Genomic DNA, 14,224 nt, shown 5'->3' on the forward strand with positions numbered 1-14,224 from the left:
CCGGTACAATAGGACCTTCAGTGCTTGGTCTCTAGTAAATATGCAAAATGGCAATGAATGTAAGCTATGCACCTCATTCAAATAAAAAAATTGTACTTAATTTTTTTTTATCTCACTTAAAAAAACAAACAGTATAATTTCATTGTTAGTCCACAGCCCTCCTCCAGGGGGTGCTGATGCTATGACGAGCTGCAGCATCCCCCTTCCCGCGCTACTGACTGTGGCTGTCTGAGTTTGTCAAGTTGTGTAGGACTTAACAAAGTTTCCTTGTTAAACCCACCCCTTTCTGAAGAGACATAAAAGGAACGGAAACATTGTTATTTCATTCTGTTCCTGATCCATGATGCATCTGCGTCTGTCTGTTGTTCTTTTTTTCGTTTTTCTCACTGGAGGTAAAAAAAAAAAAAACAGCAAGTATTGAATGTAATATTTGGTACACTGAGGTCACTGAATGTCTCTCTTTGTTTTCAAGGCTATTCTCTCAAGTGTTACTCGTGTAAGCTTAATATGTTGGGTTCCTGTGACGTGGAAGAGCCGGAGACATGTTCAAGTGAAAATTATAAATGTGCAAGCGGAACAGGCGGAATATCAGTTGGTATGAAGTGGAAATTTTCTGAAAGTGATAATATGAAGTAGAAGTATTATAGGTTAATCTCATCACATAATTGGCATTACTTGTCCATTGCAAGAGGAACATGATTTCTGGAATTGTTTCTTTAGCCTATTATTTAGGAATTTTGTCTTTTTTGCAGGTTTCACTGAGCTGACTGCCGCATATCAAGGGTGTTTATATAAATGTACACCAGGGAGACAAAAGATAAAAGGATTTTCATTGTCTGTCCAGTGCTGTGAGGTTGATCTTTGCAATGCACCAGGTACTTGTCTTTATTTGACTGTGTGCTAATCTACATTTACATGTATTCAGCCAACAGTTGCCTTTTTCCACAACGATTATTAAAATTCAAACACAAGTGATTGTTCAGAATGAGCACAAAATCTAATTTCAGTAGTTAAAAATAGCGTTAAACTAGAAAAGTGTGAAAAGAAGTTTCTTGAAATTAGTCAAGTGCTTTCTGTGAGTTTGTACTTTGTATTGTTTTTAAAAAACTGATGAAATTGATCAACGATAAACATGCCATTTTATTAACTACTATTATTATAATTATTATTATTAAATACTCATTTCTACCCAGCAAGTATTGAATGTATTATTTGGTACACTGAGGTCACTGAATGTCTCTCTCTGTCTTTAAGGATATTCTCTCAAGTGTTTCTCCTGCAAATCTGATTCAAAGGGTGTCTGTGATGCGAAAGAGGAGACATGTCCAGCTGGAAATTATAAATGTGAAACCAGTACAGGCGAAATATTAGTTGGTATGAAGTGGAAATTTTCTGAAAGTGATAATATGAAGTAGAAGTATTATAGGTTAATCTCATCACATAACTGGCATTACTTGTCTATTGCAAGAGGATCATGATTTCTGGAATTGTTTTATTACCATATTACAGGAAGTTTGTCTGTTTTGCAGGTTCCACTAAGGTGCCTTCCATAACTAAAAGGTGTGCATCTGATTGTAAACCAGGGACCAAACATAATGGAATGACAACAACGTGCTGTGGCACTAATCTTTGCAATGTAGCAGGTATTGTGCTTTATTTGATATACATTTACAGTTGCCTTTTTCCACCACGATTATTATAATTCAAACACAAGTGATTGTTCAGAATGAGCACAAACTCTAATTTCAGTAGATATAAATAGCATTAAACTAGAAAAGTGTGAAAATATTTTTTTTGGAATTAGTCAAGTGCTTTCTGTGAGTTTGTACTTTGTATTGTTTTTAGAAAACTGATGAAACTGATCAACGATAAACATGCCATTTTATTAACTACTATTATTATAATTATTATTATTAGTATACAATGAATACTCATTTCTACCCAGCAAGTATTGAATGTATTATTTGGTACACTGAGGTCACTGAATGTCTCTCTCTGTCTTTAAGTTAATCCTCTCAAGTGTTACTCGTGCGAACCTGATTCAGAGGGTTTCTGTGACGCGAAAGAGACGACATGTCCAGCTGGAAATTATAAATGTGAAACCAGTACAGACGAAATATCATATGGTATGAAGTAGAAGTATAATAAGTTAATCTCATCATATAACTGGCATTACTTGTCTATTGCAAGAGGATCATGATTTCTGGAATTGTTTTATTACCATATTACAGGAAGTTTGTCTGTTTTGCAGGTTACACTAAGGTGTCTTTCACAACTAAAAGGTGTTCAGCTGATTGTAAGCCAGGGACCAAATATTATGGAATGACAACAACGTGCTGTGACACTGATCTTTGCAATGCAGCAGGTATTGTGCTTTATCTGATATACATTTACATTGGGCGGCAGTGGCTCAGTGGTTCATGTAGGTTGTCTACAAACTGGAAGGTTGGTGGTTCAATCCCCGGTTCCACTTGACCAAGTGTCGAGGTGTCCATGAGGTGTCCAAGACACCTAACCCCAGCTGCACCCGATGAGCTGGATGGCGCCTTGCATGGCTGACACCACCGTCGGTGAATGAATGAATGAGTGAATGTGAGGCAATATGTAAAGCGCTTTGGTGGCCATAGGTCTGTGAAAGCGCTATATTAATGCAGTCCATTTACATGTATTCAACTAACAGTTGCCTTTTTCCACCATGATTATTATAATTCAAACACAAGTTCAGAATGAGCACAAAATCTAATTTCAGTAGATAAAAATAGCGTTCACATAAGTGTGAAATAAGTTTTTTGGAATTCGTCAAGTGCTTTCTGAGAATTTGTACTTTGTATTGTTTTTAGAAAACTGATGAAATTGATCAACGATAAACATGCCATTTTATTAACTACTATTATTATAATAATTATTATTAGTATACAATGAATACTAATTTCTGTATCATGTTTTTTAGATGGAATGTATAAGGGAAGCTTCCTCCTGCTCTTCTCTCCTCTGCTCTTCTACTTCCTGTTTCAGTGAATCCAGATTCTGCTCTTCAGATTCTTCAGCAAACACCAGTGAATATTATTCACATTCTGATGCATTGCTATACTTAATAATACTTAACTGAATGAAGCTTGTTCATTGCTCTGCTGTTCCTTGTATCATGATTTGATGATCTTAATAAACAATTTTACAGTTTTTCTCAGTCGATTTGACATATTTCTCCAAACTCAGGTCACTGTTGTCAAGTTATCACAGTGATCTTAACAGTTTGTAATTGTGCTAAACAGGATGTACATTTCCCTTCATTTTATGCAAATTACAAGTCACATGCATCATTTTATCAAAATACTGTGCACAAAATTTTCAAATGTTTTCACAGTTCATACAGCCAACCAAAACTTTAATATATCAGGAAAAAAAGCTCTTTTTATTGGTTTTAAAAAAATAACAATCATTTGTGGACCATTTTTCCAAACACAAAAAACAAAACTCTGTTATTTGTTAAATCTCAGTTGCACTTGGATTGTTCTCAAAATCTGCTGAGTTAGTACCGTAATACACACAACACAGGGGGCCCTATCTTACACCCGGCGTGACATTTATCATTTTCACATCCTGCGCCATGTTGTTTATATAGCAAATGCATTTGAAAACGAGGTGTGTTCAGGGGCCTGTTTCAGAAAGGAGGTTAAGTGAAAACTCTGAGTATGTTAACCCTGAAATGAGTGAAACTCTGGGTTTTCTGTTTCAGAATGGGAGGTATGTCAAACTTGAGAAAGCAGAGTAAAGGCCAATTTATACTTCTGCGTCGAGTGTACGCCGTAGTGTACGTCGTAGGGTACGCACGTAGGCGACGCCGTCGTGAGCATTTATACTTCTGCGAATGTCTGTGTTGCTCTGCAGTTACACCGCCGAAACGCTAGTTGGCGCGGGTGGGTTTTAATGTTCCAGTTCCACTGTGTTTACATTCCTCGCGGCTGTTTTGAGTTTAGGTTTCTACGAGCAATGGCGACTGAAGGAGTCATACAGATGGCTGTATTTCCGCACTTCTTCAAGCAATCTCTCGGTCACTTGGTCTGTTTCCATGGCTCTTCACTGATCTTCGGAATTTAAAAATGGCGGGCGGGCGGTGCAGAGTGCAGAAGATCATTCCGGAAATGCGTAGGAGGAAACGCGATGCTATCCAGCCGACCAATCACAGATCTTGCGGTCCGCGTAGTTACATTTTTGAGGAGGTGCGCGTCAGGGTACGGCGAAGGGTACGACGTATGGTACACGTCAATGCGTATGCTACGCCGTACCTTCTACGCGAACCCGACGCAGAAGTATAAATTGGCCTTTAAGTCAAGCCCGTTTCTGAAAGAGAGGTAACTTATACTTAGAGTCAGTTACCATGGTAACTTACTCTGTGAACCTAACCTGGTCGGGACCAGAGTTTCTTTCGGTCTCCACCCCTTTTTTAAAGAGGAAGCGGTGTTTAAACACCTCATTCATTCTTTCAATTAATTTTTATTAATAATTTTTTTTTTTTATTAATAAATAAAATATTGCTATTTTTTTTTTCTTGTTTTTTTTTTTATAAGATGAAGTCTATATAACTCCTTAACTGGCAACTGAAAATTACAGTTACATAATGTAGTTCTAAACAAATTCTACAGAATTAAATTGTGGCATTTACTGAAAATCACTGAACTGTGTTCATCTGTGAACCAGAAGTTGATGGACCGTCCTGTGTTAATTGTTTTGAGAGCAACTACATTCATTTGGAGAAATGTGTCAAATCGGTTGAGAAAAACTGTAATAAACAAATATGAAACAAATATACTGCCTCATCATTATGAGAAGAAAAGAAAAGATGATTTTTTTTATAGTCAAATAATTAGAAGATTCAAAACAAACATTTCTTTCATACACAGAAAATGAGATACTTTGAGATCGCATAAGATAAATGTGGTTTTCATTTCATGAAAATGTGCTGGTTGTTCAACTAACCAATCAAATGTTTAAAATGGTTAGAAACAATAAGACTATAATCCACAACTTAAAATTAGAATTAGAATTCAACAATATGACCCCATTTTTCCCTTCCCAGTTTAGACTGGCTTATATAGCCTAGGACAGGCTCATTACAACCAAGACCATACCAACTGCAGGGGCATCAATACCAAAAACCTTTGTAGCCTATATTAAATTTAACTTCCAAAAATAAATCAAAATAAACTCATTCGGCCACTTAAACTACCGTAAGTGTAAACACCATAAGACATTTCTCCATACCTACATCACCAAGGGTTAAGTTCTCTTCCATATTAATAGAAATGGTTTAACCAAACACTAGATAAAGGGAAGCTGTGGTCCCACACCCTCCTTTGAGGAGTCACAGGAACAAGACAGCATGTGGATTGTGGAGTAACTGTTTGCAATGTGGGGATAAATACAGATTTGAACTAATAAATAACAAAAATGCACAACTACAACTTGTCTCTGTGTGGTTAATGGGAAAAATACACCAAAGGGAAACTACCGTAGACATAACACGTTGTGATGACCGCTGATTTGTGCACCCATCTGCAGTCAACTCAAACAGCATATCTTAAACTTATTATAAATGAATGTTATAGAATAATGAGCCAGATTAAACAATTGTATCATAAACCTAATAGACTGCACCATAGTCAACAGAAACACATCCATAAATAACAAATGTAAAGAAACATAAGCTCATTAACAGTTTGTAAAGACTTCACATGCTGCCGTAATGTTTTGAGAAACAATTGAAAATACAATTTTCACCATTGTATTTCTAAGTCGTAAAATTTAGTTAGATAGCGCTTAATACAGTACAGATTGTTTTAAAGCAGCTAACAGGCCAATAGTGTCATTATTCAGCTCAAGTGTTGATTCAGTTCAATAACTGTAAAGTACATCAATTGTGCAACAGTTGTCCATACATACCGTAAATAGTGTATTTGTGAACACACATGTATGTGTGACAAACTCCTCTAACTCCACTGCACACTGAACAAGAAAAAGACACAAGATTTTAGTGTTTTACATTTTTCACATCCAAGTTTGACGTGTATGGCGAATCATTTGATGGTTTGTGTGTAGCGTTAGTATAAAAAACCATTTTTTTAGAAGAGTTCAAATAGTTTTGAATGAAGTGTTTGCCGTTGCAAGAGATGTTTTGTGGCCTTGTGTGTAGAGCTTCGAGAAAAGAAGCCATAGTTTGAGAGGTTGTTTGTAAGCAATTTTAAACTGTTACATATTTATTTTCTTACTCAGTGACACTCACACAACCACACACACATTCGTCTCAAACACATCTCAGAACATGTTTGTCTCATCTCACATCTTACAGCAAACTATTTTGGTTTAGTTTTCTCACCAGTGTTCGAATTAAACCGTGAGCTTCGGGGGGTACAGCTATTTCGACTGGTGACATCATCACTCTCCATTTTATATTAACTTACACACATGAGAACCACTAATCTATATGCCAAATTCCCTGAATATTAGTGCATCTTAGTTTCACCAAGATACGGGCAATATTTGCTTGGTACAGAGAGCTTCAGGAGCTGCGTGAACTTTTAGCTGTTTACACCTGGTCACTAGAGGATGGATACCCGACCCGAGCCCGACGGGACCCGTCGGTACCCGACGGGCCGGGCCGGGTTCGGACAGATATTTAGAAATTATGTTCGGGTTCGGGTCGGGCTCGGTCACATCAGCGCGATATTGAACATTTTAAATTTAAAACAGCTTATTATGTAGGTAGCCAATGTGATGCTTTCATTTGATGCAAACGTTCGTTTTTGTGATTAAAATGCATGTGAAATTTTACCATAACATCTGTCATCCTGTGTGCGCAAATTTCAAATTTGTTTATGTAGCCGTGACAACCAAACACGTGCATGCGCGCCAGTGCGCTTGTTTCTCCGTGCGCGCTGATGCACTCATCCTGTTGACATTTCCGAATGCCTTCCTACAGTTGCTTAATAAAAGCGGGCTTTCCACACAAACGTATGTGACAGATTGAAAATGAACATGTACATTTAAATGCATAAGTCTGTGTACACTGTGATATATAATTATATATAATAATATATAAATATATTCACTATTTACAATACGTAGAAAAGTCTATAAAATATAAATATGTTACTTTATAGTTATACTTAGTTAATCTGTGATCAGGTTATGGGCACGATAAGTTGGACGATCGATTGTTCTGGTCTGCGTCAACACTAGGGGGAGAGCTCGCGGGTTTTTTCCATTCTACATAAAGCTTCCAGTGGAGAAACTGCGCGAGTTTTGTGTGTGTATTAATCTTCTCCCCCTTTTCAGGTATTACGTGTGATTTATTAGTTTAAAATACTTTAATAGGATTAATAATATGTTTGAGAGTATAGAGACGCGATTGTTATATTGATTGTGTGTCCGAAATGTTTAAAATGTGTAGTTTAGAAATGCGCGAGCTCAGGACTCCATTTTGTGCGCGTTGGGAAGAGTGTTAGGCCTATATAATGGCGCGAAGCTCGTGTATGTTCAATTTGTGTATTTCATGTGTAATCCTGTTTATATAGTGCTGATTTGTCGACTTATTTCAAAGATGTGTAGAGTAAAAGTGACTTGAGAATGTTAGGCTAAAACATCTAGCTGGAATTGTACATTTACATGCTTATAACTGATTTGCCATAGAGTTAATATGCATAGATGACTAAAAAGAGTAAGATTTAAAAGAGTTGAGTCTCAGGTAACCGTTAAATGCTTTATTGTATTTCTGCATGTACTTTATAGTGTCATGAGTCTCAAATAGCCTTTTATATAAGAGTGTACTCATGTAATTATATACGTATATGGTACAAACTGCTGAATACTGATATGAAAGATGTCAATGAAGTTAATTTGTAATAGAAATGTTTAATTTTGTTTATACAAATGATTAATTTTGATTACATTCTACATAAAGCTTCCAGTGGAGAAACTGCGCGAGTTTTGTGTGTGTATTAATCTTCTCCCCCTTTTCAGGGGTACAACATTTTGGAGGCACCGCTGGGATCTACTCTTCGGAGGGCAGTCGTCACATACCTGGCCGACACTTCCTGATGCAGTACATCCCCTAAAACAACCCAGCTTAACAGTGAAGAGTGGATTGAGTTCCTGCAGTAAAGGCAAGACAGAGGCAAAGAACCAGAAACCTGAGGCCACAGAGATCATCAGGTGAAACACAAAGTTCAGTCAGTCTCAAGTAAGCCCCAACTCAGTGAAAAGGCCCACTCTATTGTCAAAATGGAAACAACAGTGCTAGAGGAAATGCAAGTTGAAGTGATCGCCATGCTAAACCCACTACCCAAAGACAAGCTTCTTAGTGTTTGTGAGTTCCTGAAAATAGCAGAGCAAGAGAATATTTCATCTAAATCTCGCATGTCCTTGATCTCTCATATCCTTCAACATCTCGAAGACGACATGACGGAACTAGAAGATGGCGGCATGTCGGTACTGTTAAGCCTGAGAGATCAAATTAAAGAAGTAAATACAGTCACTGAAAAGGAGATTGCAGAAACAAGTGAAGTCACAGAAAAAGATCGATTGCAAAGGGAGTTAGATGAGTTAAAAAGCGCAATGAGACTAAAATTGAGTGAAATTCAACAGCTGGAAGAAGTGAACACAAAACCTAGTGTTTTCCAGCCTCAGCTTCAAATTGCTGCATACCCACAACAATTAGTGAATACCCAACACCCCAGCCCACATTGGCGAAAAGATTTCAAAATTTCGGGACAAATTGGTGACCCAGGTCAAAAAGAAAAATTAACTTTTTCAAGTTTAGCACACCAAATTGAGAACGGGTTGAGCAGAGGCTACCCAGAATGTGAGATTGTGGATGCAGTCATTCGTGCCATTTCCCCAGGCTTACAGTTAAGAAGCTATCTAGAAGGAAAATCAAACCTGACTCTACCTACCTTAAGACGAATCCTGCGCTCTCACTTCCAAGAAAAAAGTGCAACTGAACTTTATAAGCTACTCACCTCTGAATGCCAAGGGAACAAAGAAACACCACAGAATTTCCTTATGCGTGTTCTTGACCTGCGCCAGAAAATCCTGTTTGCATCTCAAGAAGCCGAATCAGGCCTCAAATATGATCCAGCATTAGTTCAAAGCATGTTCTTACATACTGTACTCACCGGTCTCCAAAGTGACAGCATAAAAGTAGACTTGCAGCCCCTACTTCTGGACCCCAAAACCACTGATGAGGCTCTGTTGGAGAAATTAAACAGTGCTTGTGCTAATGAGGCAGAAAGACAAAAGAAAAAGAAAACCAATGTGCAGCACACAACTACGGTTGTCCATGCAGTTAAGTCCAGTGATGAAGTGACTAATAAGAAATCCAATGTGACTCAAAATGTGCCGAAATCATCTTTTGACGTGTTGACCGAACTTAAAGAGCTGAGAACTGATGTAGCTTCACTAAAAACACTCAATGCTGAAATAGCTCACATCAGGGAATCGTTGCAGCAACCAGCCTTTGCCTCACCACAATTTCCCATTCCTTCACAGAGAAATTCTGACAGAGAAGTTGTTCAGTGTCAAGTGCAGCCCTATTGGACATCACCAGGTGCCAACCAAACAAGAGTGAACACTCAGTTTCAACCCCAGTATATGCCTCGACCATATTATGCACCGGCTCCTCGTTCACAAGCAAGAAAATGCTTCAATTGTCAGCAGCAAAGAACAGAGGAACGTTGCATGCATTGTTTTCGATGTGGCAGTGGTGAGCACTTCCAAGCCGGATGCAGAATTCGTGGCATTAGGCCTTCAAGAGAGACTCCTTTAAACGGAGACCGGTTACTTCCGCGGGACAGGGAGTAACCAGATCTACTGATCAGTCCCGGAGATGTGCAGCCTGTGGAAAGACAGATAGACAGATGAAGCAGTGTTCACAATGTAAAAAAGTACTGTATTGTTCTAAGACCTGCCAAACTCACCATTGGGCTGAACATAAGCAAACTTGCATCAACGCAACAAAATCAATGTCAAACTTCTCTTGGACAATGAGTATTCACAACCCTTGCAGCACTCAGGTTAACCAGCATTCCCTGGTGACGTCATTAGTTGGGAGACAATGTCTTGTTGAATGTTACCTGCACGGCCAACGATTTCAAGCACTGTGGGACACTGGCTCTCAGGTATGTGTCATTGATGAAGTGTGGAAACAGGAGTATTTACCAGAAGTACCATTGAGGGATGTGTCTGACATTCTTGAGGCTCCAAATACATTGAACCTTGTAGCTGCCAACGGCATTAATATACCATATATTGGGTATGTTGAAGTGACATTTAAATTATCATCACAGGCATCTCACGAAGCTGAACTTGTCATTCCTATGCTCGTAGCAAGGGGTCAAAACCTCTCTCACCCTCTCATAGGTTTCAATGTGATAGAACAAATTGTGAACTCCATTGAACAAGCACAACCAAACACCGTTAATAACAAAATACTGGAGAGAACTGTGAAAACTGCATTTCCCAGCCTAAAGAGGAGCAAAGTCCAGGCATTCATTCAACTTCTGAGTGCAGAGAGCTCATGTGAATACACAGTAAAGACCACAAAAGAGCATGTTAACGTCCCCAAACGTAGTACTGTGCAGGTCTCATGCCGAGTGTATATACAGCCAGTTAAAGAGGACAGCACACTCATTTTTGAACCTGATGTGAATCGCCAGTGGCCGGAGGGGCTTGAATTCACAGAAAGTCTAGTGAAGCTAAAAAAGGGGGCTCCAACAAATATCACTATTGAGGTGTACAATGACACTGACCATGATGTTACTGTTATGGGCCAGACTCCGATTGGTACAGTACAGCTTGTCAAGAATGTCTTACCTGCTAGTATGTTTGAGGTGTCAGCAAACCCTACCTCTGTTGAAGTATGTCACATCCAGGCTGCGGATCACTGTCTTGACCACACCAGCACTGATGAATGGGACCCGCCCGTCGATGTCAGTCACCTGAGTAAATACCAGAAACAGATAGTACAGCAAATGCTAAGAGAAGAATGCCATTCATTTTCTAAGTCAGACAATGACATTGGGTGCATCAGAGATTTGCAATTGAGTATCTCACTTAAGGATGAGGAGCCAGTCAGTCGCAGTTACTTGTCGGTGCCAAAACCCTTGTATCGTGAAATGAAAGAATATTTGCATGACCTCATAGCACAAGGATGGATTGAAAAATCCAACTCATCATATTCATCTCCAATCGTCTGCGTAAGGAAGAAAGATGGCAGCCTTCGTTTATGCATTGATTATAGAGACTTAAACCGAAAGACTCACCCAGATAGACAACCGATTCCGAGAGTGCAGGACATTATGGACAGCCTTGGGGGTAATGCTTGGTTTTCATCATTAGATCAAGGGAAGGCCTACCACCAGGGGTTCATGTCAAGAGAAAGTAAGCACCTAACGGCTTTTGTGACACCCTGGGGTCTATATGAATGGGGACGAATTCCTTTTGGGCTGATGAATGCTCCAGCGGCCTTCCAGCGGTGTATGGAAGAGTGTTTAGAAGGCCTGCGAGACGAGATATGCATCCCATACCTTGATGACACCTTGGTGTTCAGTAAGACCTTTGAGAACCACGTCCAGGATGTAAAGAAAGTGCTGCAACGGCTGAAGGAACATGGCATCAAACTCAAGCCAAAGAAGTGTGAGCTTTTCAAACCTGAAGTCCGTTACCTGGGAAGGATAGTCTCTGCAGAGGGAAGTAAAGTTGATCCTGCAGACACAGAAGCTGTCAGATCCCTGAAAGACAAACAACCAAAAAATGTCGGTGAGTTGAGGAGAATTCTTGGTCTACTTAGCTACTACAGGCAGTACATTAAAGATTTCTCTCGCATCGCTAGCCCTTTGTACGACCTGTTAAGAAGCACTCCAGAAGATAATGGCCACATGAGAGACAATCAGAGAAAGTCAAAAACAAAATGCATGAAAACTGGTGTTCCATCGAGTAAGCCTATTACCTGGACTGATCAGCATCAGAACACTCTTGAGCAACTAATTGACTGTCTGCTCCAGCCCCCTGTATTAGCATTCCCTGACTTTTCACAGTCTTTTGTCCTGCATACAGACGCGTCAGCCAAAGGCTTGGGTGCAGTATTGTACCAGAATCAAAATGGAAAACTTCGTGTGATCGCCTACGGATCTCGTACTTTATCTGCTGCTGAGAAAAATTACCACCTACACTCAGGCAAGCTGGAATTTCTTGCTCTGAAGTGGTCAGTCACTGAAAAATTCCGTGATTACTTGTATTATGCCCCAACCTTTACCGTTTATAGTGACAACAATCCCCTTACATATGTCCTGTCAACTGCTAAATTGAATGCTACAGGCTGCAGGTGGGTGGCTGAATTAGCAGATTTCCACTTCACAATCAGATATCGCCCTGGCCGAGAAAATATTGACGCTGATACACTATCCAGAATGCCCCTGGACATCGGAACTGTGATGAATGAGTGTTCGGAGGAGCTGTCATCAGACGTGATAGGTGCAACAATTCAGGCGGTAGAAGTTCAAGAGGGACCCAGCATTCCATGGTCAGTCTCGACAAACTGTTCCTCCATAGAAGTCTGTTCAGCAGTTCCTACCATCACCCCATTGTCTGTAAATGAGATAAGAGAAGCTCAAATCAATGACAAAGAAATTAGCCCTGTATACCAATGCAAGTTGTCTGAATTAAAACCACAAGTGAAACAGCTCAAGACATACAGCCTAAAAACAAAATGCCTTTTTCGTGAATGGAGAAAACTTACCATTGATAAGGATGGTGTCCTCTGCCGAACCACTCCCACCCGCACACAGTTGGTCCTGCCTGAGAAATTTAAAGAAACAGTCCTGCGAGAGCTTCACGATGAAATGGGCCATCAAGGTACAGAGCGCACTCTCTCACTCATTCGTGAACGTTTCTTTTGGCCATACATGCAGGCAGACATTGAGCATTATGTCACAAAAACATGCACATGCCTAAAGCAGAAGAAGCCCTGTTATGAGACAAGAGCCCCATTAACAAACATTGTTACGACCCAGCCCTTTGAATTGATCTCAATTGATTTTCTACACTTAGACCGCTGTAAAGGAGGTTTTGAGTATATTCTTGTGGTAGTAGACCATTTCACCCGATTCGCCCAAGCATACGCCACTACCTCCAAATCAGGTAAAACTGCTGCAGATCGCATCTTTAATGATTTCGCCTTAAAATTTGGCTTCCCCTCTCGCATCCACCATGATCAAGGTGGGGAGTTTGAGAATCAATTATTTGAACAGCTCCAAAAGTACTGCGGCATCACAGGCTCTAGGACAACCCCATATCACCCTCAAGGCAATGGCCAAGCCGAACGTTTTAATAGGACACTATTACAGATGCTCAGAACACTCACAGAAAGTCAAAAGTCTAACTGGAAAGATTCCTTGAATAAGCTGCTGTATGCTTACAATTGTACCCGCTCAGAAGTCACAGGGTTCTCTCCTTTCTACCTGTTATATGGGAGGTCTCCGAGATTGCCTGTTGACATGCTGTTTGGGTTAAATTCAGAAATGCCTTCCTGTCACCAGAGAGAGTATGTCGAAAAATGGAAACATGGAATGGAAGAGGCGTATAAAATTGCCAGAGAGTGTGCTAAAAAATCTGCAGACAGGAGCAAAAAGAACTTTGACAACAAAGTGAGGAGCACCACACTGCAGCCAGGTGATCGTGTCCTGGTAAAGAACTTAACACCACGAGGAGGCCCGGGAAAACTTCGCAATTTCTGGGAAGATAGCATCCATACAGTTGTGCGACAGATGGGTGGTGAGCTTCCAATTTATGAAGTTAAGCCAGAAAGGGGAAAGGGACGATCCAGAGTTCTCCATCGCAATTTATTAATGCCTTGTGACCACTTACCTCTCGAAACTGCTCCACATCCAAAACCCAGACAGAAACGTGAGTTGTCAAAGCCTCTAAGTAATGATACAGAGTCTGATGAGGAGAGTGAAGATGAAATGGACCTGCATTATGTGTCTCCACAAGTATTTCAATCAGACTTTGCTGATGGACCTGAAAACCTTGAACCGCTACTTACCTCAGAGTCCGATGAGCATCCAAATGAGGTCCTGGCACAGGTTCCTGAGTACATGTCTTCTGTGGAAAATGACCAAGAGGAACAAGAGCCACCTGCAGGGACTTACAGTGCAGAACAAGAGTTTAACTT

The 14,224-nt window shown here is 40.0% G+C and overlaps 1 protein-coding gene across 1 annotated transcript; it reads left to right on the forward strand.

Moving 5' to 3' along the window:
• The first annotated feature begins 291 nt into the window (after window positions 1-291).
• On the forward strand, window positions 292-3,180 carry LOC311277142 (urokinase plasminogen activator surface receptor-like). The gene is made up of 8 exons (XM_084387322.1): window positions 292-392; window positions 473-595; window positions 753-875; window positions 1,255-1,374; window positions 1,530-1,643; window positions 2,007-2,126; window positions 2,252-2,365; window positions 2,951-3,180. The coding sequence occupies exons 1-8, from the start codon at window positions 341-343 to the stop codon at window positions 3,016-3,018; spliced, it is 834 nt and encodes a 277-aa protein (XP_084243448.1). The 5' UTR covers window positions 292-340; the 3' UTR covers window positions 3,019-3,180.
• The last annotated feature ends 11,044 nt before the right edge of the window (window positions 3,181-14,224 follow it).

Source organism: Rutilus rutilus (genome assembly GCF_951802725.1).
Source record: "Rutilus rutilus genome assembly, chromosome: 18".
Taxonomy (NCBI): Eukaryota; Metazoa; Chordata; class Actinopteri; order Cypriniformes; family Leuciscidae; genus Rutilus; species Rutilus rutilus.

Coding starts and splice junctions, on each gene's coding strand:
- LOC311277142 (XM_084387322.1), top strand. CDS start 341: ATGATGCATCTGCGTCTGTCTGTTGTTCTTTTTTTCGTTTTTCTCACT. Junction 596..752: donor AACAGGCGGAATATCAGTTG/GTATGAAGTGGA, acceptor TCTTTTTTGCAG/GTTTCACTGAGCTGACTGCC. Junction 1,375..1,529: donor TACAGGCGAAATATTAGTTG/GTATGAAGTGGA, acceptor TCTGTTTTGCAG/GTTCCACTAAGGTGCCTTCC.